General features: G+C 41.2%; 6 protein-coding genes across 10 annotated transcripts; 2 read left to right on the top strand and 4 right to left on the bottom strand.

The window, feature by feature from the left end:
• Window positions 1-91: 91 nt before the first annotated feature.
• Window positions 92-1,514, top strand: LOC119559455 (probable enoyl-CoA hydratase, mitochondrial). The gene is made up of 4 exons (XM_037872558.1): window positions 92-200; window positions 270-388; window positions 565-1,286; window positions 1,344-1,514. Exons 2-4 carry the CDS (start codon window positions 292-294, stop codon window positions 1,407-1,409), a joined length of 885 nt encoding a protein of 294 aa, XP_037728486.1. The 5' UTR covers window positions 92-200; window positions 270-291; the 3' UTR covers window positions 1,410-1,514.
• On the bottom strand, window positions 1,480-4,857 carry LOC119559447. Of its 2 annotated transcripts, XM_037872547.1 has the most exons (2): window positions 4,225-4,857; window positions 1,480-4,176 (listed from the first exon to the last, which is right to left on the bottom strand). In XM_037872547.1, exons 1-2 carry the CDS (start codon window positions 4,804-4,806, stop codon window positions 1,642-1,644), a joined length of 3,117 nt encoding a protein of 1,038 aa, XP_037728475.1. In that variant the 5' UTR covers window positions 4,807-4,857; the 3' UTR covers window positions 1,480-1,641. The 2 variants fall into 2 exon arrangements, with proteins under 2 accessions (XP_037728475.1, XP_037728474.1); XM_037872546.1 differs by having other exon boundaries at window positions 1,480-4,857.
• A 60-nt stretch (window positions 4,858-4,917) lies between these two features.
• LOC119559448 lies at window positions 4,918-10,816 on the bottom strand. 4 transcript variants are annotated; one of them, XM_037872551.1, is made up of 4 exons: window positions 10,595-10,814; window positions 7,875-8,033; window positions 5,108-7,724; window positions 4,918-5,054 (listed from the first exon to the last, which is right to left on the bottom strand). In XM_037872551.1, exon 3 carries the CDS (start codon window positions 7,689-7,691, stop codon window positions 5,109-5,111), a length of 2,583 nt encoding a protein of 860 aa, XP_037728479.1. In that variant the 5' UTR covers window positions 7,692-7,724; window positions 7,875-8,033; window positions 10,595-10,814; the 3' UTR covers window positions 4,918-5,054; window position 5,108. The 4 variants fall into 4 exon arrangements, with proteins under 4 accessions (XP_037728479.1, XP_037728478.1, XP_037728476.1 ...); XM_037872550.1 differs by lacking the exon at window positions 7,875-8,033 and having other exon boundaries at window positions 5,108-7,737; XM_037872548.1 differs by lacking the exon at window positions 7,875-8,033.
• An 82-nt stretch (window positions 10,817-10,898) lies between these two features.
• LOC119559456 (synaptogyrin) lies at window positions 10,899-16,535 on the top strand. Its single transcript, XM_037872559.1, has 5 exons — window positions 10,899-11,449; window positions 13,844-14,075; window positions 14,135-14,274; window positions 14,337-14,508; window positions 15,068-16,535. The coding sequence occupies exons 1-5, from the start codon at window positions 11,321-11,323 to the stop codon at window positions 15,118-15,120; spliced, it is 726 nt and encodes a 241-aa protein (XP_037728487.1). The 5' UTR covers window positions 10,899-11,320; the 3' UTR covers window positions 15,121-16,535.
• LOC119559453 lies at window positions 16,526-18,042 on the bottom strand. The gene is made up of 5 exons (XM_037872555.1): window positions 17,759-18,042; window positions 17,416-17,700; window positions 17,075-17,359; window positions 16,758-17,019; window positions 16,526-16,704 (listed from the first exon to the last, which is right to left on the bottom strand). The coding sequence occupies exons 1-4, from the start codon at window positions 18,014-18,016 to the stop codon at window positions 16,780-16,782; spliced, it is 1,068 nt and encodes a 355-aa protein (XP_037728483.1). The 5' UTR covers window positions 18,017-18,042; the 3' UTR covers window positions 16,526-16,704; window positions 16,758-16,779.
• Window positions 18,043-18,692: 650 nt separating this feature from the next.
• LOC119559397 (procathepsin L) lies at window positions 18,693-24,345 on the bottom strand. Its single transcript, XM_037872459.1, has 3 exons — window positions 24,280-24,345; window positions 22,816-23,144; window positions 18,693-19,518 (listed from the first exon to the last, which is right to left on the bottom strand). Exons 2-3 carry the CDS (start codon window positions 23,142-23,144, stop codon window positions 18,786-18,788), a joined length of 1,062 nt encoding a protein of 353 aa, XP_037728387.1. The 5' UTR covers window positions 24,280-24,345; the 3' UTR covers window positions 18,693-18,785.
• Window positions 24,346-25,293: the final 948 nt, after the last annotated feature.

The raw sequence follows: 25,293 nt of genomic DNA, 5'->3' as shown, positions 1-25,293 counted from the left end.
TACTCTTTTTTGGGATTACATATGAGTCCAATTTGTTATGTAAACAGTAAGTGCTCATTTTTTATAAATATTATCAGTAATGTGAAAAACACTTGTTGCTGCTACTAAACTGTGACTGGGAATCGTGGCATTTTTGCGGGGAAGACACGCGTTCACACTTTTCCGTCGAGAGCGCCAATATTGCTCCAGTGCTCCGAAGTGTAGGTACCCCGCACCAGAGTGGATCCATGCTAGATATTTCTCGGTTAGATAACGATTTGCACTTACAGCCGGCTAAGAGTCCCCTTCAAAATGGCCAACATTGCTAAGATCTTCGCCTCCCGTGCCCAAGGTGTCCTGCAGGCAGCCGCCCGCCAGCCACAGGTGGCCACCCGTTTCAGCAGCACCTGTAAGTATATGTGGGATTCCAGGAAGATCAAAGTCCACGCGGCCAGTGGCCAGCTCCACCCTAAGCTGGAATATCAAGATATCAAGTGCCGGTTTCTGTCTAGATCTTGGTACTTTTCCAGCCAAACATTGGTTGCGTAACGATAACGATCACCTCATGACGCCGTCTCTTTTCAGCCACCAACAGCTGGGAGTACATCAAGACCGAAGTGGCCGGCGAGGGCAAGAACGTGGCTGTGATTACCCTAAACCGTCCCAAGGCCTTGAATGCTCTCTGCAACGGCCTGATGAAGGAGCTGTCCACCGCACTGCAACAGTTTGGCAAGGATCAGAGCATCGCCGCCATCGTCTTGACGGGCAGCGAGAAGGCCTTCGCCGCTGGAGCCGATATCAAGGAGATGGTGGGCAACACGTACTCGCAGTGCATCCAGGGAAATTTCCTGAACGACTGGACTGAGGTGGCCCGCACTCAGAAGCCCATCATTGCGGCCGTGAACGGCTACGCCTTGGGCGGTGGCTGTGAGCTAGCCATGATGTGCGACATCATCTATGCTGGGGACAAGGCCAAGTTCGGCCAGCCGGAGATTGCCCTGGGCACCATTCCCGGAGCCGGAGGCACCCAGCGTCTGACCCGCGTCGTTGGCAAGTCCAAGGCCATGGAAATGTGCCTCACCGGCAACATGATTGGCGCCCAGGAGGCGGAGAAGCTTGGACTGGCCAGCAAGGTGGTGCCCGCCGACCAGCTGCTCGGTGAGGCCGTAAAGCTGGGCGAGAAGATCGGCTCCCACTCTAATCTGATCGTGCAGCTGTGCAAGGAGGCCGTAAACACGGCCTACGAGACCACTCTCCAGGAGGGTCTGAAGTTCGAGCGTCGCACCTTCCATGCTACGTTCTCAACAGTGAGTCCATTATTCCTTCTATGTTTTACCCTAACTGATATCCTTGATTTCCTGTAGGCCGATCGTAAGGAGGGCATGACCGCCTTCGCCGAGAAGCGCCCGGCCAAGTTCACCAACGAATAAGGCCCGTTGGTAGCACGACCCCTCCCAGCCAGCAATGCATTTATATTCTTGTAACAAAATCAGTTGTTTGTACGCAATTAAAACTTTAATCGTGATAATTTGAAATGAACAAAGTACGATAATTTGTCGGAACAATTTGTGGCATGCTAGCTCGGCTGTCAAGTGGTAATCCATTCCTATAAATATGGTTTATCCATTTGATAGTCGTGCTGCAAGCTACATTGCTCTGCTCCTAATCGAAACTAAATAAGTGCATAGGCGTATTGGACGGCTTGATGGATTGAACCCTCTTCTTGGTGTAGAGCTTGCAAGGCAAGCTGGTTGGAAAGGTGTGTGCTGTGTAACGATGCCTTCGAGAAGCCAAGACTTCCTCCCGGAATTCTAATCCGCCCCGCATTCTTCCCGAACTTCGAGAACTCTGGCTGTGCGTTGACGCATCGGAGTCATCGCAACATTGAGCAGAACGTCGACGTCTTCGTGATCGCGAGTAGTGGTTTTTATTTCTAAGCACAGGACTATTTTGTGTGAACTGGAAACATTTGCCCGTTGGCTTAGTCAGGCAGGGATCACTGGGTTCCGTTAAGAACTCATAGTTTCGATATGTTACAACTCCCCGACGTATGTCCGGATTTCTGGGCTCCGTTGCCCGTGACGTCAATAGGTAATCAGTACATGGTCTGCACTCCTCCCTAAGTCTTCTGGCCCTTTTCCGCTCCAGACGTTCTTCCCACTCTCGTTGGGCACGGGATACCAATGGTTGAGGAGCTTGGCAGGGAGATTGCTGCGGTGGATGGCGGGCTACACAGTGGTCACTTGACGGGCTGCTCCAGTTGCTACTGCTGCCACAGGATGGACTTCTGATACATATGGGGGACTTCTGTGGTTGGGACGTCTGGTAGTTCCTGAATTTGGATGATCGTGTGGAACATGATGGTTGCTCTAAACCAGAGTTGGAGTGAAAACCTGATCTTACTTTCGACGTAAATGAGGTTTCGGTAGGCCGGTTTAAGTGGGTCTCCGGGCTATTCTTTTTTGTTTTAGGTTGCCGAAATACTTTTTGACTTTGCTTGGCCCATAACTTAGGATCTCGTGGTCCCTGCATATGCTGAGTTCTGACCTGATCCCTAAAGGTGATTTTTCTGTCCACCGAAGAAGTGTCATTGCATAATTCTATTTGCTTATCCTCTTGATGATTAATTTTATAAGATTCCCGTTCTTTAGAACCACCTGCGCTGGAATATCTGGATCGTGTACTGTGTGTCGGTCTTTCGCTTCCCGATTGGTTTGACTTTAAATGGAGTCCTTTGGTGCCGGAAAATAGGAATCGCTTGGCAAAGGCGTGTAGTCTGGGCAGCAGGCGTGGCTTTTTCGGGGTGCGTCTATCTGAATCTGTGTGCAACTTGGTCGAAACCAGCCCCGACCACTTTCGATGGCTTTCGTTTGGAGAATGCCCTTTTTCTTCCCACGCAGGGGAACTCTCATCTGATGTAGCTTGTTTCCGGTTCCAAGTGTGCCCTGGGACGTAGGATTTTGGCTTCCTGCCATGTAAACAAGATAGGTAGGGGTGGTGATCATCCAAATCCCAACTACTTTTTTCAACGAACTGTGTTATTATGGATGCAGTGCAGGAACACGTTTCCTGATTTCGATCTGGACAGCTTCGGCAAAAATTGTTTGGTTGGAGTACCCCACAATTGCGCTTGCTATCGGTCTTCTTCAATCTGCGCTTCACCTGCCTTCTTATGTCTTGATTCGTTTTTGACCAGTAGTATGAGTATGGCTTACTGTCTGGAAACATTTGCCGCTGGTAGCACTTGTGCTCCGCCAGACGGCGCTTCTCCGCCTCCCGAATGTCCGGATCCACGGCGGACCACAGATAGCAATAAGGCGGAGGCTTTACCTTCGTGCACTTCGGAATGGGACCACCGCATCGATCAATTATCTTCTGTTTTTCTGAGCGTCGTACAAAACCTTTGTAACCGATGCTTCCTTCCCTGCAATTAGGTGAAATTTCTATATCGTTCACACCATAAAAGTCGGGTCGATGAAGGCATTCCTCACTATGTTGCTGATGACTTGAGATGGATGCATAGAAACTGTTCTCTGGAGCTTTTGTTTCGAAACCTTTAATCTTACAGTGATCTTGACCTGTCCTGTTGTTCCAATCCTTCTCTCTAAGGTCGGTGGGATGTGTTCTATTGTCACTGGTGGTTTTAGTCTGAGTGCACCTTCTCTGTGTAATACTTCTATTTTGCGTACCGCTTACTTTACTTGTTCCTTGAATGGCCTTAAAGAAAGGACGATTCTCGTACTCGATGGAGCGCGGGTCTCGACTTCTTCTAAATCTGGCAGTTTTACAGGGACATGTGGATTGGTCGCAGGGTCTTGGCAACCATTTAAGCTGATCAACAGGGCAGGGACAATTATTAATCTTTTCCATGGGTGTTGCATGGGTGGAATGTGGTCTAGATAAAATGGGTTTCGGTGGACAGCTGACATCGAAACTGTTTAGTGACTTGGAACTCAGTGGCTTAGGTTGATCTTGAATTTCCATAGGCGTAACTAAGGATGGATTGCTGGCATAAATTCTATGAAGTTTAGTTCCTTCCAGCTGGCTCTCCTTTGGCTGCAGATTACCCTCATCCATAGCCTCATCGTCAACTCTTTTCGCTGAAACTACTTGATTGCTTTTCTTTTCGCTCAGATTTTTATCTTTGGCAAACAGGAACAAGCGCTTCTTGTTGGTCTTGATTTCAGATTTCTGAGGCTCTCCCCGACTTAAAGGTGCCGCGGGAAGAGCCTCCTTCTTCTGAGGACAGGGGCAAAGCTGCTCATGGTGACGTGTACATGTCAAGTTAGTGCAGGGGAATTCCACAGGAGCCGCAGTATCGATGCCCGGACGCATGTGTCTTCTCTTGGCCGCCGCATCGTACTTGTAATAGGAGAAACTTGGCTTGCGGGATAGATACTTACGCGGCGGCTGCTCCAAGCCCCGCATCCTGGCGTGGTGTTGCTTAAGGAGGCCCAGAAACTCTGGGGACACCCGTCGACCAGGAAGGGAGTACGTCGACGCCTTGTCCTTCCGGCGTACGGCATGTCTTACGGGCACACGAAAGCGGAAGCAAAACTTCCGCTTGCAAGGCTTCCTCTCGGCTGTGGATCGTCGAGTATCCAGATACCACTCCGCCGCCTTGTCGTCCACATCGAAGTACTTTAGTCCACGCCTTGCTATGCCTGGCGGCTCCCTTAATTTCTGCTGGGCAGGAGCATCGTTGTGCAGGGTGGAGCATCTCAAGGAATCCAGACAGGTGTGCTCACAGGTCAAAAAGTCATAATAGGAGGAGCAGGTATTCTGTAGGTTCAGCTTTTTTGTGTTCGGAGCACTAAAAATATTCATGACGGTAACGAAATTTTGTGGTATTAAAACTGAAATATTAGAAAAATTACCTAGATTTGCAAGGGCTGACTGACCCACAAAAATGGTTTAAAGTGTAATATTAGTGCTAGAGCAACCTTAAATATACCGACTACGAACTTATATTTAAAATATTACAAGCTCTTTGGTAAACACATCTCCTGTTCATCTCCTATATGATCGAAGTTCGCTGCTTTTTTAATTAAATTCCGAGTCCTGTTGGTCCTTGCCTAAAGAAGAGGACTCTTATTAGCAGTGATTGGATTACTTTTTGGAACCAAACCTCAAGAGCAGCAGTTTCTCTTTTTCCTTGCAGTTAACATACAAACTGTTTCTTCTGGCGAGGATTTCTTAATCTCCGCTTGATAAGGACCCATCTGGCCTTTCCACAATCTGTCAGAGTACCGACGTATTCTTACGGGCTTCAGAGAATCCATTCGCGAAGAGGCAAACTCCTCGGGCCACTCCTGGAAATACTTGTTGTAGATCTCTTCAGAGAATCTTGAAAGATTTACAGGGTCTTCGGGCACCGTCAAAACTTCACTCAAGGTTTCGAACTTCCCTCGCGGTTTCACCTTCTCCTCTAAGTGTGATTTTTTGGTCGGCCGACTGTTACGAAGCGTAAGAATGTTCTCAGTCACAAAATCTCTTGCGGGTTTCGGGGGTCGAAAGTCCTTGCGTATGGCCACCTCCTCCATCAGCTCCTGGATGCGTGCCTGCACAGAGGCCCGCTCCTCAGTGAGGAAACTCTGCCGCCACTGTTCCCGCAAATCCAGCTCCCTGAGTGCCAGGCTCTCACGGGTCTTGACCTCCTCGCCCACCGACTTTATGGACAAGATGCTCTGTCGGTTGACCGTGGCTTCCAGAGTGCTTTCACTAGGCTTTGACTTTTTCTTCTCCTGCTTTGGCTGGGATTTCTTTTGAGCTTTGTCCACTTTTGCAATGCTAGCTATGATGTCGTTCATTGTATTCTTTAAGCCATCATGTATATCGTGGTCCTCCGGAAAAGTGTCAAACAAGTTTTCGTCTGTGTCTATGGCTTCAAAACCCTTATTTTCCTCCCTCTTCTGTTTCGGTAGCATGGACTGGGCAAAATCCGTTGTGCTGATTACCGATTCGACAGTTCGCTGGCTTTTATCCGATGAGGTTAGACTGGGTGTCTTTGGATAAAAAAAACTTTTCTCGCTGGTCAAGTAGGAAATCGGATTCTTTGAGTTCATCTGGTAATATATTTTCCGATCTGGCATTGAATTCTTTATGTACTGATAAAATTTCTTAAGGTTAATCTTCTTCCCAGACGAAAACGAAAGGTGATGCCTTGAAGACCGATTTGACTTAAGCGAGAAATATTCGAAATCACTGGATGAACTGGATTGGAATTTTTGTGGTCGAGCCCTAGTAGACCTTTCCTTGCGTTTTAGTACTCCGCGAATGTCTGGCAATCTACAGACTTTGGAAGCCAGAATTTTCTCAAAATGTCGTAAGACTTCGGGTTCTTTGGCTGTCGCTATTTTTTCAAAAGTTTCCGAAACTGTTCGATCTTTGGTTAATACTGATTTCTTGGTTAGCAATACCGGATTTAGGTCGCTATGTGATTCTTTAAGATCTTTACTATCATCTTGTATTCGGTACATGCTTGTCAATGCCCGATTGAGTTCTGGCATTAATGTTTCTTTGCCCTTCAGCATTTCCAGGAATAGTTTTGTCGGACCCTTTCTTGTATTGGTAATATTAAAATGCCTGTAGGTCTCGAAAGTACGAAATCCAAAATTTGGTTCTAGCTTTTTTTTCAGCTGGGACTTCTTTGTTTTTGCCTTTTTTCCTTCCTGCTTTATCTGAGAACCCAATCGAGTCCGGCTTTTCAATGCTGAAATGCGTTCGGGCATCTCAACATCGTTGCCTTTTATTAGATCTTTAAAGCTCTTATTTCCGGTATTTTGCCAGTTTCTAAGCTTTTTCCTAAGCCCCCATGAAAACTTGGCTCCGACCTTGGTGGTTTTCCCTTCACGCTGCTTACTTATCTTTGTATTATCTTTCGGTAATGCAACTTTAAGTCGTTGAGATGATTTAAGAAGAGGATTAAACTCGGAATACTTGACGGCCTTACCCTTAAGCATTTCATTAAAAAGATCTGTGTGCTGAGCTGATTTTGTGGGGAGTTTGGAAGCTTCCAGTTTGTGCATGCTCTTCAAAGCAGAGTGCAGCCCGGGCGCCACAGTAGTCGTCTTCTCAAACATTGGGCCGAAATGTTCTGAGGCCCTTTGAGCCTCCTTGCTCCCTGCCTGCTCCTCTCTCTTTTGGTAAATGCCAAAGGTAGTATGGACTCGCTTGATCCTCTTGAAGTCCTTGCTAGTTAGTCTTTCTTTGGAAACCTGCTTAAGCAAAGCATGCTCGAAATATTCAGAAGACGGCTTTTTATTTTCTTGACGAGGGTCAGGCGTCATTGCTTTCGGAGGGTTAAAATATGGGATATCCTTTATTCGGCGTCTACGAACGGTCTGAGCCTTGTTTAACTCAAAATTTTTCTGAAACTTGTTCATAGCATCACGTTTTTTGTTCAAATTCTGTATTAAAATATTCTGCTTTTCTAATTCTTGAGCCTTGGCATTTGCCTTGACCTTTTTTTCGTGCTCCTCGCGCCAGCTGGGCATTATTTTTCTAACGATGACGGGACGTTGGGCGAGGGGAGCTAGGGATCTTTGGGCTTTTAAAGTGGGTGCAGCGTACCGATGGTCTGTTTTTTCAGGCGAAACAGAATGTTCTTCTATCCTAGTAGGTGTTCTTTGCCCTTTGAGATTTTCTGGTTTTCCTTGTATGCGACGACAACAAACTTCGTATGCATCTTTATCGCTGATTTTTGTTGACATTTGCCCTTTATAAACCAATTGATCTTGTAGGATCTATAAAATTAAGCTAAATGTCAAATTAGGAAGATAATTCTGTGGCAAAAAGTAGGGTGAATTTTTAATTTAAACTTCGCTTGCCTAACATTTCCGCCTAGTTCGTTTTTTTTGAATTGGCAGAACTGTTCATATCAGTAATATACTTACGCTTATGTTTACCAAACGGCAAGAGTGAATTTTTAGATTTTTCAACCGAAAGCGCTCAATATCGTCGCCTTGACGTGTGTGAAACGATGCTTTCTGACTATCAGGACAAGCTGAAATGCATGATTACGGGAGATGAGACTTGGATCTGTACTTGCGACCCTGAAACAATGGAGTAATCAAGTGGATATCGTGCTAAAGGCGAGGCTAAACTGAAAAGAGCACGTCAAAGTCGTTTCAGTTCTCGTGGTTGCACTATGAATTCCTTCCACCCGGCCAAACTTTTAACAAGAAATTTTATTGCGAAAATCAATCGTCTAAAAAGACAAGAATTATGGGCCAACAACTCTTGGTTCTTGCATCACGATAATAACACCGCACTCGCTCTTCGTAACCATTTCGCTAAAAATTCGACGCATATCGTTTCGCAACAACCGTATTCGCCTGATTTGGCTCCGTGTTACTTCCGGCTGTCCCCAAAACTCAAGAGACCACACCGGAAAACGCGCTGAGTCTATTGAGGAGATACAAGCTGAATAAAAGATGGCGCTGATGGCTATACCGGAAAGGGACTATTTGGCATGTTTCGAGGATTGGAAAAAACGTTGGCATAAGAGTATTTTATCGGAAGGGGATTACTTTAAAGGTGATGCAATTGGTTTACAAGAGTATATACAGATTTTTTAATTTACAAACAAATTCACCCTACTTTTTTTACAGTAGTAAAAGAAGTCAATAAGCTACAAGAAAAATAAAACAAGGAGGACGCAGTAGTACAACAACCCAGTCGATGGCTCTTTTTTGGCAGAGGTCTGACTCTTTTTACACATTTCCATAATACCAGTATCTACATTGCTATTGTCTGTATGAAAATATCGTCTATATGTCAATACAAATACTATAACTCAGCCACCTGTTAAAATTTCTGCTGCCCCACTAGCTCTGCTGTGTCACAATCAACTTGCTAAACTTACCCCAATCATTTTTAGACCATTGCAGGGGAATTATACTTTCAGTCAGTCTACGATCCTAAAAAGTCTATACAAAAGTATATACTTGTATATTCTTGATCAGCATCACCATACCAATCGAGTGTGTAAGTCGAAAAGGCCTATAGGTCAACTATATTGTATAGATAAGATAGGAATGATAGGTTAATAAAAAGAAACAACATTATGGCTTCGTTAATGTTCCTCATAATTTTGTTAATTTTTATATGTTGCATTTATTTCAGGGAAATAAAATGCTCGAAAGTTTGTTGTCTTTTTTAATGCTCAGCAACTTTCGGTCGCGAATTTTCACATGTAAATAGTGTTGCATGTCTAAAGTTAAGAAATATCAAGAGCTTTACAGTCCAATATTCAAAACAATTAGTCGGGGGTCAGTTTTAAGGCCATAGGAAAAAAACGCAGCTAAAGGGACCAAAGGCAGATGGAGATCTACAAGCAGCAAAGCGAGATTGTAATGTGCCACCTACCCGCGATCTCAATATATGGTTATGTGGGCGGCAGAAAGATTTCAGAGTTATGTGCGTTTGTAGGCGTCAGAGTGGGCGTGGCAATCTTTTTTAGGTCAATCGATATGTATTGACAAGGCTAATACATATGGGCGAATCCGAAAAATGGTCAACCAGGACTGAAACAAAAAAATCTTCACAATCATCGTATTTTTTGCGTATTTTCACAAACAGGTGGCCATATTTTCATAATACAGTGGAACCAAAGCATATTTCATTTGTTCTGTTGAAGAAATTTCCCTGAAAACTGAAAAAATGTACTTTTTTCATTTTTAGCTACTTTTAAAGGCATTTTTATGATTATGATGATGATTTGTTTGAACTTTTTCTATCAAATCTCTTTATTGCAAACTAGTAAGATAAAAATCCAAAGAGGGCAAAAAAATTTTCAATTAACTTTTAATAAAACAATATGAAAAAATCGTTTATTCAATAAAAAAAAAAACAAATGGAGATATTTCCTCGGGAACAGACTCGAATGAAAGCTACCTGAATCCGTCCCAATTCGCAGATATTTGCATTTTACTAGATTAAGCCAAAGTCGACTTCCATTTTGTGCACGTTCGCGACCGCATGTTTTTTGCCAATATTATGAAAATGATAGCTCAATAAATTCCATCATTTACACTAAGCTAAGAGCTAACAAAATGCTATCGAATAGCAAAAAAAATTCAGAAAACGTTTATTTTCTTTTTTTATTTGCCCTAAGTGCGTACGAACGTACGTTCGCGACCCCTGGAAATGCCCATAAAATTTTTATACCCGTTACTCGAAGAGTAAAAGGGTATACTAGATTCGTCGGAAGGTATGTAACAAGCAGAATTAAGCTTTTCCGACCCCATAAAGTATATATATTCTTGATCAGGATCACTAGCCGAGTCGATCTAGCCATGTCCGTCTGTTCGTCTGTCCGGATGAACGCTGAGATCTCGAAAACTATAAGAGCTAGGCTATTGAGATTTGGCGTGCAGATTCCTGAGCTTCTTACGCAGCGCAAGTTTGATTCAGCAGGGTGTCACGCCCACAAACCGCCCAAAAGTTCGAATGGCTTGATTTTTATTTAAATCTAAACGAACAATATCTCAAAGTCAGGCCTCATCAATTGCTTTAAATTAAGCCCCGTCGAAAAAAAGAGTCCAGAAACTTGTTTCTTTTTCGTTGAATTAGTACGACTGTCGCCCTGCGACAGAATAAACAGAGTATTCACCTGACGATTGGGTATATTCCAGCCACCTTTCTGGTGCGGTACACAGTAATTTTGTATCTTTCGTCGAACCTCATTGTAGGAATTTTGCCTTGGCTTCCAGCACACCGCAGACATAATAGAAGTTTGAAACGCAAATATCCACAAATAAAGAATCTTAGTTGTAGTTCCCCGAAATGTATGTCAGAACTTGAATTAAAAATCATGGATGGCCACACTGGCTGCGCCTTACAGCACGCTGTAAACGGCTTCTTAGCAGAGCCGTAAGAAAGCGCGGCTATGTTCGGCTGCTCCGACATATGTACATTTAGCAAGAGTCCTGCGCGCTGACAGTCGAATTTCCGTTGAGAGCGAAGCTGGCAAAAAGTAAAAGTGAAAATCAGGCCCTTGAAATTTCTTCATCAATTATGGATTGATTACCACGAGCGAGTACAGTGATTTGTTTGCGAGCGCGGTTAACGGAAAGTGAATTTGAAGAGCTAGTGGCAAAAATATACTTTTTCCCTTCTGTGCCGTAATCCATAATTGCGAGCAAGCACTCGAGCGCCCCCACCCACACCAGGCACGGTATATACACACAGTTGTGGGTGAGCCGCCCCCACTTTGCCCTTGGCCCCACGGACAGAAGAAGCGTTCGATTTTTCACAACAGCCAGTGAAAACGCCAGCGGAGGAACCCCGAGAGCCCGAAAACCACGACAAACACGAGAACCGGAGACCCATTATCACCATGGACATGCTCAACCAGATACTCAGCATCAATAATGGCGGCGCCTACGGGGGCGGGAAGGCTGGTGGCGCCTTCGACCCCCTCACGTTCGCCATGAAGCCCCAAGTTGTCATCAGGGCCCTCTGCTGGGTGAGTTCGTACGAGTGCCGTCCTGGGAATCGCTGGGATTTGTGGACACACACGCCACTCACACGACCCCATTGTCACACTATCACAACACATAATTCATGAAGTAATGGGAAAAACAGTATCTTATACCCCAAACTTGCCAGCCTATTTAGCTTTGTTACTCAATATTATTTGGCGTTTTAATAGGCTCAATTAATTAAAGACACTTAAACTTTCAGCTTTCAGAAAAATAGACTTTTTTGAAGTCATAAATATTGCATTTACAAAATTCACATCCTTAAGTCTTATTCTTTTGTAAAATGATTTATAAGGACTGTAAATGGAAAAAGAAAACCCTAAACATATCAAAATATTTGGGCCCTCTTCTGCGTCCTTATTTTTATACCCGTTACTCGTAGAGTAAAAAAGTATACCAAATTCGTCGTTTTAAATATATTATTAAAAGATTACAGCTTGGAAACAAATTTAAACAAATCCAAAAATTATAAGGAAGAAAATAATTATTTGGAATCTCACCATTTTAAAATGATTTTAAACAAGAAAGGAAGTTAGCTTCGGCAAGCCGAAGCTTATATACCCTTGCAGCTATAATTATTAAATTTAAAAACACAAAAAATGATATTCCCAATAGTATAAGATAATATGTCAAAAAACACCGAAGCTATAATTTGTTTCATATTATTTTCCTACCAATTTTCCGATCGTTCCTATGGCAGCTATATGATATAGTCGTCCGATTTTGATAAAATTAAATTCGAAACTCAGAACTAATTAAAAAATGTTATTTCCAAGCGTAGGAGGTTATATGTTGAAAAACACCGAAGCTATAATTTTTTTCATATTATTTTTCCACAAATTTTCCGATCGTTCCTATGGCAGCTATATGATATAGTCGTCCGATTTCGGTAAAATTTAATTCAAAATTCAAAATTATTTAAAAATTGTTATTTCCAAGCTTAGGAGTTTATATGCTAAAAAACACCAAAGATATAATTTTTTTTCATTTTTTTGTCCGATTATTCCTATGGGAGCTATAAGATATAGTTGTCCGATCCGGCTGGTTCCGACTTATATACTACCTGCAAAAGATATAAGACTTTTGGGAAAGTTTCAGCCCGATAGCTTTAAAACTGAGAGACTAGTTTGCGTAGAAACGGACGGACAGACGGACAGACGGACAGACGGACAGACGGACATGGCTAGATCGACTCGTCTAGTCATGCTGATCAAGAATATATACACTTTATGGGGTCGGAAACGTCTCCTTCACTGCGTTGCAAACTTCTGACTGAAATCAATATACCCTCTGCAAGGGTATAAAAATTTAAGAAACTTTCTTTTCTTATTGAAATCATTTTTTCATAATATTAAATCTGATTTTTAGATTAACGCATTAAAAGTGACCTTATTGTGCCAATTCTCGTACGGTTACATGATGGGTTTGTAAATGTTGCATAAGCCGTACGTGTGTTTTGGAATCAGAGCAAACCGTGAATGTCACCACATAAACGTAGTTGGACCCAAATGTCCGATTTGTTTACACCCGCTGCGCAGGGGCGCTGGGGATTTGCGCCGATGAAGGGGGGTACCATAGAGTTCAGCTGCAAAGCGACCATAGAAACTCTCACGTCCATAAAAGCTTTATAATTAAATGTCGTAAGGTCCCGGGCAATTGACCACTAGGCTTAGGACTTTATTTTACCACCGATTTGACGTGCGTCACCATCAAAGTGGGAAAGTGCTATAACCGAGGAGAGCGGTAGTTTGGTGCCTGTTTGCTTTCCATTTGTGTATACGTAATATTTACCCACTCTGTTGACCAAGGACTCTGCCTTGCGATTGCAGAGCCTTTCCCTCCCTCCTGGCCAAACAAACTAAACTTGGCCTTCATTTCGCGAATTGGGTCACAAGCATAAGTACGTGTCTGCCCGATGTCTGTGTACTTGAACTTCTGGTTTGTTGCACCTGCTTAAAAAATCAATAATGGAGTGTGAGTTCTATAGAAGCATAATATAAAAACATCTGTATCTCCACACTCCACATCTAAGTTTATATTTAATAAGGGAAGAATATACCAAATTTATTAGCTGCCCTTACTGTCCCCAAAGACCAAAGATTGATTTGATAAAAAATTCAGTTCAAAGGTCTTCAAAAATAATAACTGGATACTAAAATATATACGTATTGTAAGTCGAGTGGAAGTGTGTAAATATCAAGGAAGTTTATCGTGAACTGTGATTTGAAGAAAACATTAAGAACATAAGACTGAGTTCATAAAAACATATATTACTAACACATATAATATGTTAAATGGGTCACCTATTTTCTACCCATTACCGCATCATTAAAAGTTAATGTATGCCCTCACTCATAAGGAATTTACTCATTATCCAGCTCTTCTCGGTCGTGGTCTTCGGCTGCATATCCTCGGAGGGTTGGACGGAGAAGGATGGCAAGGAGTACTGCCTTTACAATGGCGATGGCATGGCCTGCAAGTACGGCAACATGGTGGGCGTCTTCGGGTTCCTGGCCTCCATGGGCTTCATGGGCGGCGAGTTCCTTTTCGAGCGGATGTCGTCGGTGAAGAGCAGAAAGCGTTACGTCATGGCTGACATGGGTTTCTCGGGTACATTCAGTACATTCCTTTGACTACGACTGAACTCTAATGACAATCCTTCATTGCAGCCTTCTGGACCTTTATGTACTTCGTGGCCTTCCTCTACTTGTGGTCCCAATGGAGCTCGTCGCCCCCGCCGCCACTGGGAATCGGAGCTGGCAGCATGAAGACCGCCATTTGGTTCTGCCTCTTCTCGATTGTCAGCTGGGTGGGTAGATTTTAGTCCTTGTTCTGCAATTAGTTTTCTCCACTAACGACTCCGTTTCTTAGGCCCTCTGCGCTCTGATGGCCTACAAGCGTTTCCTGATCGGCGCCGGTGATGAGTTCACTTCGGCCTTCGAAACGGACCCGGCCAACGTGGTCCATCAACAAGCCTACGGTTACTCAATGGACAACGACAATGACCAGTATAGCGCCTCACCATTTGGCCAGCCCCAACAGGGTAAGTCCATAGCCAAAACATTTCCTGTGTAGGGGAGAGGTATGAAGAGTCGATTCAGTTAAAATCGGTCATCCATTCTCCACTTACAGATACAGATTTAACTCGATTGTAGTATGTTGAAGCAAGACATTGTCGATATCTGTTCAAAGTTTAAGGACCTTTAAATATTTAAATATTGGCTTTATATGCGACTTTATTTAATCGATTTTGTAATCAAATTTTATGAAGCCGATGATTATTCGACAATTGCACATTGCCTTTTGCAGAGTAATTTCCAAGTAGGGAAAAATAATCTAATAGGTGTCTTACAAATTATATAGTTAGTACAGATAAATAACTCATAATTATTACATTGCGGTGCTAAATATGTTTATGCTTGAAGTATAGTTTCAAGAATGTTTTATCAGCCTTCTCACAGATAGGAACTAGAAGGGGATTCCTGAATCTTTGTTATATTTTGATTTCACCAACTAAAACTGAAGGAAGGTCCACAGTCCGCAGTTACTAGTTTTTAATGATATTTCCACCTCTCATACGATGAATCTAAAACTTTCCACAGGAGGCATGGAGCAGCAGCAATCCGGAATGGAGTACCAGCAGCCCACCTACTAAGGAATTTCCAAACTTGCTCCTCCGTTGTCCGCACACACTCACTTCGATTTTGTAGTGCAACTGGCAAAGGCTTACACGACTAAACAGCTACACACATGTTGGCTTTACCATATACACCGATGTCGAACATATAACAAGAGTAACCGAAACAATAACAGTTGATACAAGCAAGCAGCAGCAGAAACCAATCCACGCATTGGATCCAATCTCCCAATCCACGCTTTATCTACCGGGAGAGTCAGGGGATATTTCCGATATCGGATATGTCAGAGTAGTTTGAATAACTCGTAAGCTAGCCCCTTAAGTTGAGTGTGCAGTTTTGTAGTGGGAATTTGTTGCAATATATTATACAGATATACAACTAGTTATATATCCCATATGTATACATCCTACCCGTGCTTTCAACGTTGTTAGTTATTTAGTGTTTACGTGTACGTACTATATGATTTTGATTTGTGCCAGACCCTGGTCCCCCAATGATCAGCTTGTTAACGATGGCAATAGCCTACAACAGAGGGAAACATGATGTTTTTTAGATAAATTTACACACTTGCAGTGCAAATAGTTGAAAACGATGCAATTTGGCCACCGGAAGGACAGACGAACCACTGCTCGAACCACATATCCAATATCCATCTGGAAAACCCCACAAATAGACCTGCGGCCAGGGTCAAAGCTTGGTTAAATGAGCAGCAATAGCAACCACTACAATAAACGCCAAACAATATGTAAATTGTAAGCCATAAGAGATCTTAAAACCGAGAAATTGTTGTAAGGGAATAAGAATTCGGGAGATTACTGCAGGAATAGTTATGGTTCGCGAGCACGCTGAAAATGGTATAGGGCTTGTTCAAGGCTTATTGTTGCCCAAATATTAATGACAAATTGTATAGTAACTATAAATACCCAATCAAATGGAAATTTACTTATGTGTACAATACCCATTATGCATTGTAAAGGGGAGATCTCAACTGACAGATACAACTGGGCGAGATGGCTCCTTCGATATACTCAAATATCAATGAATGTAAACATATTGATTACATAAATGTTCACTTAGTGCAGCAAGTTGCGATAACCTACAAATGTATTTGTTAATTTAAATACTATATACATATATATTATATATATTTACGGATTGTATGTGTAATACGAAGCGCCCTGTTAAATGCAACAAGTTGATGGGGATCTCAGCAAATATACAAGTATAAATTAATCATGTAGAATTCGTGTGCGTTAAATGGTAGAAAGAAAAAAACAATTGACTCATTTAAATAATAAAGATCGATAAAAATAGCGAACCCAGCCCTAAATCGGCTTGAACATTTGCGAACACTATTGTAACAGAGAAACTCCTCAAACAAGATTCTCAACTGAAAACCCCTTAAATAAAAATAAATACATATTTTTAAAAACCAACCCAAAATTAGTAATGTTTTCTCTTTGGGCGTGTTACTCTATTTATATGTAGTTCGATAAAATACTGGAATTACTGCAGTTGCCTAGATTCCCCTATAAACTCAGATATAAGTTCGAGTTGTTAAATGTTTCAGGTCAATACGTTGAACCATGGTGCATATCGGTCTGAAATAGATTACTCAGTTTAAAATTCAAGAACTTATTCTACCACATGTTACCAAAAACTTTTCCTGGGGATCTTCATCCAGAGATTGTTTTATTTGATTTTTCTTTAGAAAATTCTGGAGCAAGACTAGGTAGTTCTTTGTTTTTCGACTCTGCAATGGTCAGATCACTCCACTGATTTATAACCTTCTTAAAGGATTCAACCCACAACTCGTATTGTACATTGTGATTCTGAATCGCTTTCCAGTTGTCGCAAAAGATTTGTTGGCGTTTCTCCGCTTCAGCAGCATCTTCATATTTAGCTCCAAAGTCAATCTGTAACTCACAAGACTTTATTTTTAATTGCTATAAATTGCATACCATATCTTACCAGAAACTTTTTCCAGGCATCTTGGCATTTAATGTTATCTTGATCATTCCTGGACGTTTCAGTACTGAAATGAATCTTAGAAAATTCTGGAGCAAGACTAGGTCGCTGTTTGTTTTTCCACTCTTCAATGGTAAGATCACTCCACTGATTTATACCTTTCTTAAAGGATTCGACCCCCAGTTCGTATTGCAAATTGTGCACCTGAATCGCTTTCCAGTTGTCGCAAAAGATATCTCGGCGTCTCTCGGTCTCAGCAGCATCGTAATATTTCGATCCGAACTCAATCTGCAAATTATATAACTTAGTCCCAATTTTATTTTTTTAATTCTAAAATATCTTACCAGGAACTTGTCCCAGGCAGCCTGACAATTCTTATTATCTCTCACATCTTTAGCGGCTTCTATGGTGATATGAGTCTCGGAAATTTTCGGTTTGAGCTGGGGGCGTTGTTTCTCCTTCCACTCTTCAATGGTAAGATCACTCCACTGGTTTATACCCTTTCTAAAACTCTCGAGTCCTGACTCGTATTTCGAATTGTGGTCCTGAATATTTTTCCAATTTTTGCAGAAGATGATGTTTCGCTTTTGTCTCTCGAGATCGTTCTCGTAGTGTACATCAAAATCGATCTAAAGCGAACGACTTCTTTAAGTGATCCATTTCTGGAAATGCGTAATCAAAGCTTACCAGGAACTTTTGCCATGCAGGTTGGCACTGACCCTTCCCATCTGATATTGCAGTGGTGGTTTTAACTGACACTGACTGAGTTATGATTTCTGTAGCTGTCGATGAGTCAGTAGGGCTTATTCCAGTTGTGACACTACTCTCCAAATCAATTTTTGGAGTTTCTGGTGTGGTGATGGTTGAAATTGTTGGTAGGCCAGAAGCCGCGCCCATCAAACACAGGATCAGTGGAACGCCAACAATTATTAAAACTGTGCCCATCTCGGAAACTTTTTTGGTACTGCGCAACGAACGGCGAGAATGGCAAATTAAATATGGGAAATATATGCGAATACTCAAAGATCAGCTGATTCGAGAGAGGAAACCTAAATAAGACCTCTCTCGAGAACCGCCGATCTGCATTCGCCCTGCCTTCTCTTCAAAGCGTTGAAGAGAGTATAGTCAGTTACCTAAGTTGCATGTGCATTCAGTGTATACCCTTGCATGAAAATGACGATATTGGGATCGAGAAAAGTACATAGTACATAACTCTTGAAACAATTTTCCCTTCAAGTCATATTGGATTAGTGTTAAAATTAAATCAAATCTTGACTTAAATTATAGTACTTCTGAAAATGTTATTTTTGGAAATATATCCCTACTTGAAAGGGATTCTAGGCTTCGGTGTCCGTAGCTCGCGCCCTCTCTCTTTGGTTGTGAATTGTTTATGCGATGTCTTTCTTAAAGTGAAATTTAATAGGATCAAAGAATTTAAAAATGTAAATTTATTGTGCTTCCTTCCTGCACTCAACAATTTGGTTCATCAAATAAAGTGGGGACGTTAAACGCAAGTTAGAATGCCATCCACGTAATATTGAACGCAAAAGCTTGGCGAAAACGTAAACAGATAAGGCACTTTTTATTTATTATTTGAGTGACTAATGAATTGCATGTCGTCACTGCAACGCTACATACTATAGTAACAAAGTTATAAATTCGTGGTTTTTAATTGTCTATACTATCTATCTAACTGTATTACATAGTTGTCTGCCTACAGAATGGGGTAACTGCACTCGCTGGCGATTCCGCAGAATCCACCGGCATTACGGATCAGACGCATAAAGCCGCCCTCGCCCCAATTCTGGGAATACGAGTTCTTAATAATCCAGTAGTCCCGTCCGTTCTCCGATCCGTAGCCCACCACCGTAACCGAGTGGTTCACCTCACCCTGGTTGCACTCATCATCCTCGTAGATTCCGCCGCCGTACTGCTCGAACGAAATGGTGTCCGCGTTCAAGGAGCAGGCCAGTGGACCCAGGGTGGCGATCACCTCCTTCATCTTCTCCTCGTCCCCCGGCGTAATGGTGGCGTAATCTCGGATCTTCACCAGACTCTCCCTGGGCGGACGACCGGCCGTCTCGTTCTGGCGGCACTGCATCTCCGACTGCGTGTACGGATACTTGTTGGCCAAGGTAACGCCGTGATCGCGAATATATTCAAAACCGTACTCCTGGAAGCCACCGTCGCATCCCATGTTGCCGTAGTCGTCGGCACAGTCCACCAGGTTCTGCTGCGACAGCGAGGCCAGCACTCCCGTCCGGCGGAAGATGTGACCCTCGAGGGCTCCGGTGGTGGCGAACGACCAGCAGGAACCACATCCTACTCCCTGGAAACCTGGGGGCGTCACTCCCCCCTTCTCGCGCCAATCAAACTTTTCCGGAAGATTGGCACTCGCCGGACTCTTCTTGCCTGTCACAAAGTTGATGTGGCCATTCGTGTACCTCCTGCAAAGAGGGTGGGGTTCAATTAATATAACATTTAATTAATAACCTTTGAAATATTCACTCCTAATTCAAATTATTGAGAATGTGGTGTTTTGTAAATAAAGTATTCGTAGCCAATGTTGCTTAACGTGACCAGCACCCAACAAATTTTACATGACCGTAAGATGTAGATCGTTATGATAATATTCAAGATAAAAATAGTCTAAGATAGACTACAAATTAAAAATAAATAAGGAAAAACAAAGTATAAATTTATGTAAGAAATTATACCATAAAACTTTGGGTTTTAAGTAGTAGTAGCTGTATTTCGAAAATAATGAACACTTTAAACATAAACCAAAAAGAAACGCTGTAGTCCAGTGCCCCGACTACTCGATTTAAATTTAAATAAGAATCATAATCCACGCCACGTGGCTAGTTAGTTATAACAGTTAAAATAATAAAGCGATATTCAGAATTTAGGTAGGTATTAATCAATAAAATCAATTTCATCTAAAACAAAATCCCCAAAAGTTGACGCCAGACACATTTTACCGTTATGACCGATTGTGCGCTTTAGAGTGGGCTTTGTCTGTGTGCTTAATCCCAACATTCTATCTCTTATAGTTTCCGAGATCTAAGCGTTCATACGGACATACTGACGGACATGGCTAGACCGACTCGGCTAGTGATCCTACAAACAATGGGCCCATCGAATCGGTGATTTCACCATTGAAATAGTTACTCCTAAGTAAGATGTTAAAAATAGGGTTACTGTAATAAAAACAAGAAAGGAAGTTAACTTCAACAAGACGAAGTTTGTATACCCTTATAGTTATAATTATTAAATTTAACTCAAAATTCTTAAAAATACAAAAAATAATAAATTATATATATTCTTGATCAGGATCACTAGCCGAGTCTATCTAGCCATGTCCGTCTATCCGTATAAACGCTGAGATCTCGTAAATTATAAGAGCTAGAAAGTTGAGACATGGCATGCAGATTCCTGAGCTTCATGCCCAGCGCAAGTTTGTTTTAGCATGGTGCCACGCCCATTCTAACTCCCACAAGCCGCCCAAAACTGTGGCTCCTACAGTTTAAATGTAAATGTTAACTGAAATGTGTTGTTCTCATAAATACCTATCGATTGATGCCAGGTTCACTTTAACGCCCACAAACTTAAAAATATCGTAAGTATGAACGCGGATATCTCGGAAACAATCAAAGATAGAGAATTGGGATTTCAGATTTAGATTCCGTAGCCTTGAACGCAGCGGAAGTTTGTAACGCAAATATGCCACGCTCACTCTAACGCCTACAAACCGCCCAAACCTGTGGCGCCCACAATTTTCATGCTAGATAAAAAATTTTAACTGAAATGTCTTAATCTCGTCAATATTTATCGATTGATAAAAAAAAAAAATTTGACACGCGAGGTACTCGACTATAGCGTTTTTTGTTTGTTTTTATCATCAATACCTATCTACGTGACAAAAGTTATTCAAATCGGACCATTCATTAAACAGTTAAAACAAAAAATAATAAATAATTAGCAAACTCAATAGAGAGCGATGAAAACATATTCATACAAAAAATTGGTTGTTACGACATTTCACTAGCGCCACCTAGGTTTCACCTATTGACGAGGTAAAAAAGTGAAAAGTGTAAGCAAATCTTGTAATATCAACTTTTGTGATCAAATTTAAAAGTTTAAATATAAATTAATAAAACAAGGAAGAACGCTATTCTCGAGTACCTCGACTATCAGATACCCGTTACTCAGCTATTGGACCAAAGGAAAATGGAGATATGCAAGCAGCAAAGCGAGATTGAAATGCGCCACCTACCTGTGATGTCAATATATGGTTATGTGGGCGGTAGACAGATTTAAGCGTTATGCGCGTTAGAGTGTGCGCGGCAAACTTTCTTTTGGATTAATCGTTAGGTATTGACGAGACCAATACATTTCAGTTAAAATTTTGTTTCTAGCATGAAAATTGTGGGCGCCACAGGCTTGGTCGGTTTGTGGGCGTTAGAGTGGGCGTGGCAATCTTTTTTTTGGTCAATCGATAGGTATTGACGAGACAAATAAATTTCAGTTAAAAATGTTTTTCTAGCATGAAAATTGTAACAAAGTTGCGCTTCGTACAAAGCTATGGAACCTAAATCTGAGATCACATTGTTCACACGGACAGACGGACATGGCTAGATCGACTCGAAGAATATTTATAATACAAATCCGTTAATTTCGTTTATTTACGGTAGTAAATTTAAATGGAACATTGTCTTTATATTTCTGTAATTAACTATTAGTTTTCCTAAAACCAAAAAGGTCTGTACTTTAAATGCAATCCCTCTGCAACGACCTGCAAGGGTATAGAAACTTCAGCTTGTCGACTTTAACTTCCTTTCTTGTTACTTATAACTATAAACGTTTTATAAATTCTTTGATGAATGTATATATACAGTTGAATACTATAAAATAAATACAACGGGTAAATAATAAAATATGTATGTACTGACTGAATTCTCAGAACAAACAAGTAATACAACTTTGACTATGGGATTGGTCATATTGTAAGTGACAAATATGTTCAACATTATTAGGCTTTTGTTTGTTTACTTATTGCCATTCGAAAAGGGCAAGCCCAAGAACGGAATTTTTGGGAATTCACAGAACTAGTTTAGCATAATAAAAAACCAGATAGTCTTAGACATAAATTCATAACTTATTATTTGGAAACCCGATTATGTGTTATGAGGTGGGTGATAATTTGTCCATGCACAGGGGCTTCCCATGATGCTTACACGCGAAAAAACTCTTTGGTCGAATTATTAGTATAATAGTTAAATGAAAAGTAATAGTAATAATAGTAAATGAAAAAGTAATGCGTAAATGTGGGGGTAATTTTAAATGTTGTTTTGCAACTATAAAATAGGGTAGAATAGGCCCATTCTAAATTCATCCCACATTTTTAAAAGGTGTGGGCTGCACTTGGCTTCCATCTAGAGTGCAAGTATTTATGTGAATCTTTTTTAACTTTTCAGAGTCTGACTTGAGGGTCTTGGTGCAATATGCGCTATATCTAGCGTTGCGGACAATTTTTAAAGTTATTGCTACATACTTTTATAAGAAAGATATTACGTTGTGATACTATTTTTCATAGTACAAGAACAAAGTACTCACATCGTGTAATTATATCTATTTAAATAAATTTTTTTACCATTAAATTAAAAACTAAGCGACTATTTTGTATAGTTATACATTTGTCTTTGTATCCTAGCCTGACTGACGTTAAATTAGCTGATACTTACTCGCCGAATTCGGAGACCTTAGATCCCAGCAAGGTGCCGACCTCCTTCCTGGTCATGTCAGCCAGAGGGTTAACTCCCAGGCGGAATCCGGACACTCCGTTGTCGGCGTTCTTGTTGCTCAGCGTGATCAGCGACATCTTGGCCGCGAAGATACTCTCGCGATAAGTCCGCTCCTCGTCCGAGTACACCTTGCCCGTTTGGCGGAGGTAGTCGTCGAAGTTTTGAACGTCGCAGAGCTTGGGGAACGATTGCAGTTGCTGCAATGACACAGCACCCAGCATGGCCATTCCCAGCGCCAAATGCAGCCACATCGGTGAGCACATCCGCATCTGGAACGAGGGAAAACAGAAAGAGTGGAAAGTGTTAAGTAACCACTTGGCCAACACACAGTTACCCCATCCCTCGACCCCCTTTCTGCCACATCTGTCAACATTAATCACAGGCAAATTTAACCGGTCCATTCACCTCGAATCGGACTAGCCTGCCGTGCAGCTTGTGGAATATCCAATAACTCTGTAACTCTTTAAGGGAAATCACGCCATTAATGTTAATTTATGGACATATCATAACCATTGATACTCGTAACGAAACACACAAAATACACATTTGGAAATAAGCAAAATGTCTCAAAACCCATTAATCTGTTTTAAAGTCGTAAATCGTTTGCACGATTTCCTATTTTGCATTCAATATTATTAAATAAATATAAAACTAAGTGAATTTCCTTCAGCACCGTCTACTGAACAATTCAAAACAAAACGAATAAGTTGTCAAATTAAAATTTCAAATGCAAACTTCCCAAAGACACTTATTAATGTCTTATTTTTGAACCAGCATGTATTTGAAGAAGCTAAACCACTTAATTGTTGGTATATAAAACATAGTAAGACGGTTTCTTAAGTTTTAGACGACTTAATGATCGATGAAGCGGAAAAAAACTTATATGTTTTTATCCACAGATCACACGCTGCTGTCATCAATATTAATCAAAATTAATCACCCACCGACCAAAATCATGTCTTCATTTCGATCTGAAGTTGCGATTTAAAACTAACTACTTTGCAAATTAGATAACTGATTTCATTTGCATCATTATTGGTTGAATAAGCTCATTTGCATATGGTTAACATAATTACATTGGTGTAACCATTGGATTCATCCGAATTTCGACATATTTATGATTTCGTGAGGCCTCTCCACTTTTGTTTCTTTGGCCAAGATTGGCCTAGCCGAGGGCCATATAAATCTAATCTAGATTGGGCAACCGCAGACCAAAATTTCACTTTTGATGCCGTTTATACTGATCACATGCTGGTTGGTGAAAGGAAGTGGATTCAAATGTACGTTTTAATTGCAATTTCAACTCTGTTGTCTGTTCGATTTGCCTATAATAACGCTTCATGAATGGGACACAGAAACCGAACACACGCACTATACAATACGTTGAAAGCCCGGCTCAATCACCTTTTATAGGTATCTGAAGTATATATCTTCCGCGTTCACAGATCTGGGCGAAGATGGCGCAGACACGACGACCGGCGAGGTTATAAGCTGCGCTCGAGACGCACACCTCGGTTTTATAGGGTCCACGGATTCGTCTGTGGGACATCTGCCCGAAACCAGATGAGCCCCCAATATCAAAATGGTTGAAAACCGAAAAGCCCATTCGTCTTCATTCCTACTGGCTATTTGGTTTATTTGTCTATAACTTTCTTAATTTTATGCATGATTAGTAATTATCTATTAAGCAATACGATGGTGGCAATAACAAAATTATGTTGTTGTTAAATATCAAACTGGAGGAAAAGGTAATTATTAGTAGGATTGATTTTATAAGTTTCACTTTTCTTATGATTAATGGTATCACCTCTTAGTGAGTAGAAACATGTTTATTTACATTGTATACGTTATTATTTGTTTTGACTTTCTTAATTTGACTTGACTTGATTTCTATGGCACCCCTCATTATAAGCGTTTAGTAAACCATCACTTTACTTTAAAGCCACCGTAATACCTTATTCCTTTTTTTTTAAATATAAAATACAATAAAGTACATCGTTTGTAGCTGATTAATTTTACAAATATGTTATCAGAAACCAATTAATTTAATAAAGTAAATATCTTAGGACATAAAAAAGGATTAAAGCATAAAATAAGAAATACGAAAAAGTATATATTTCCATTTCAAATGAGTATCACTTGAATTTCTACCAAGAGATTAATAATGTATACCAATGAAGAAAACGTTGGGAATTTATTTGTAGTTCAATTAACAGATTTGTGGTCGTCTATTATCCGAATATTTTAGTATTACTGCTAAGGAGTTCATTGACTGCCTATATATGTATGGGCTTACATTTTGCAGGGTTCCAAGAAGCTGGCTGAGTACGAACTAAAATATCTGTTAGACTTCCCGATGGAAATTGCCCAACAACTCATTTAGCACTTGGCTTACAGCAATTTAGCCAAGACTTCAAA

This window comes from Drosophila subpulchrella, unplaced genomic scaffold (genome assembly GCF_014743375.2).
Source record: "Drosophila subpulchrella strain 33 F10 #4 breed RU33 unplaced genomic scaffold, RU_Dsub_v1.1 Primary Assembly Seq24, whole genome shotgun sequence".
Taxonomy (NCBI): domain Eukaryota; kingdom Metazoa; phylum Arthropoda; class Insecta; order Diptera; family Drosophilidae; genus Drosophila; species Drosophila subpulchrella.
The sequence above is the reverse complement of the archived record's forward strand: the minus strand, read 5'-3'. Positions and strand labels throughout refer to the sequence as shown.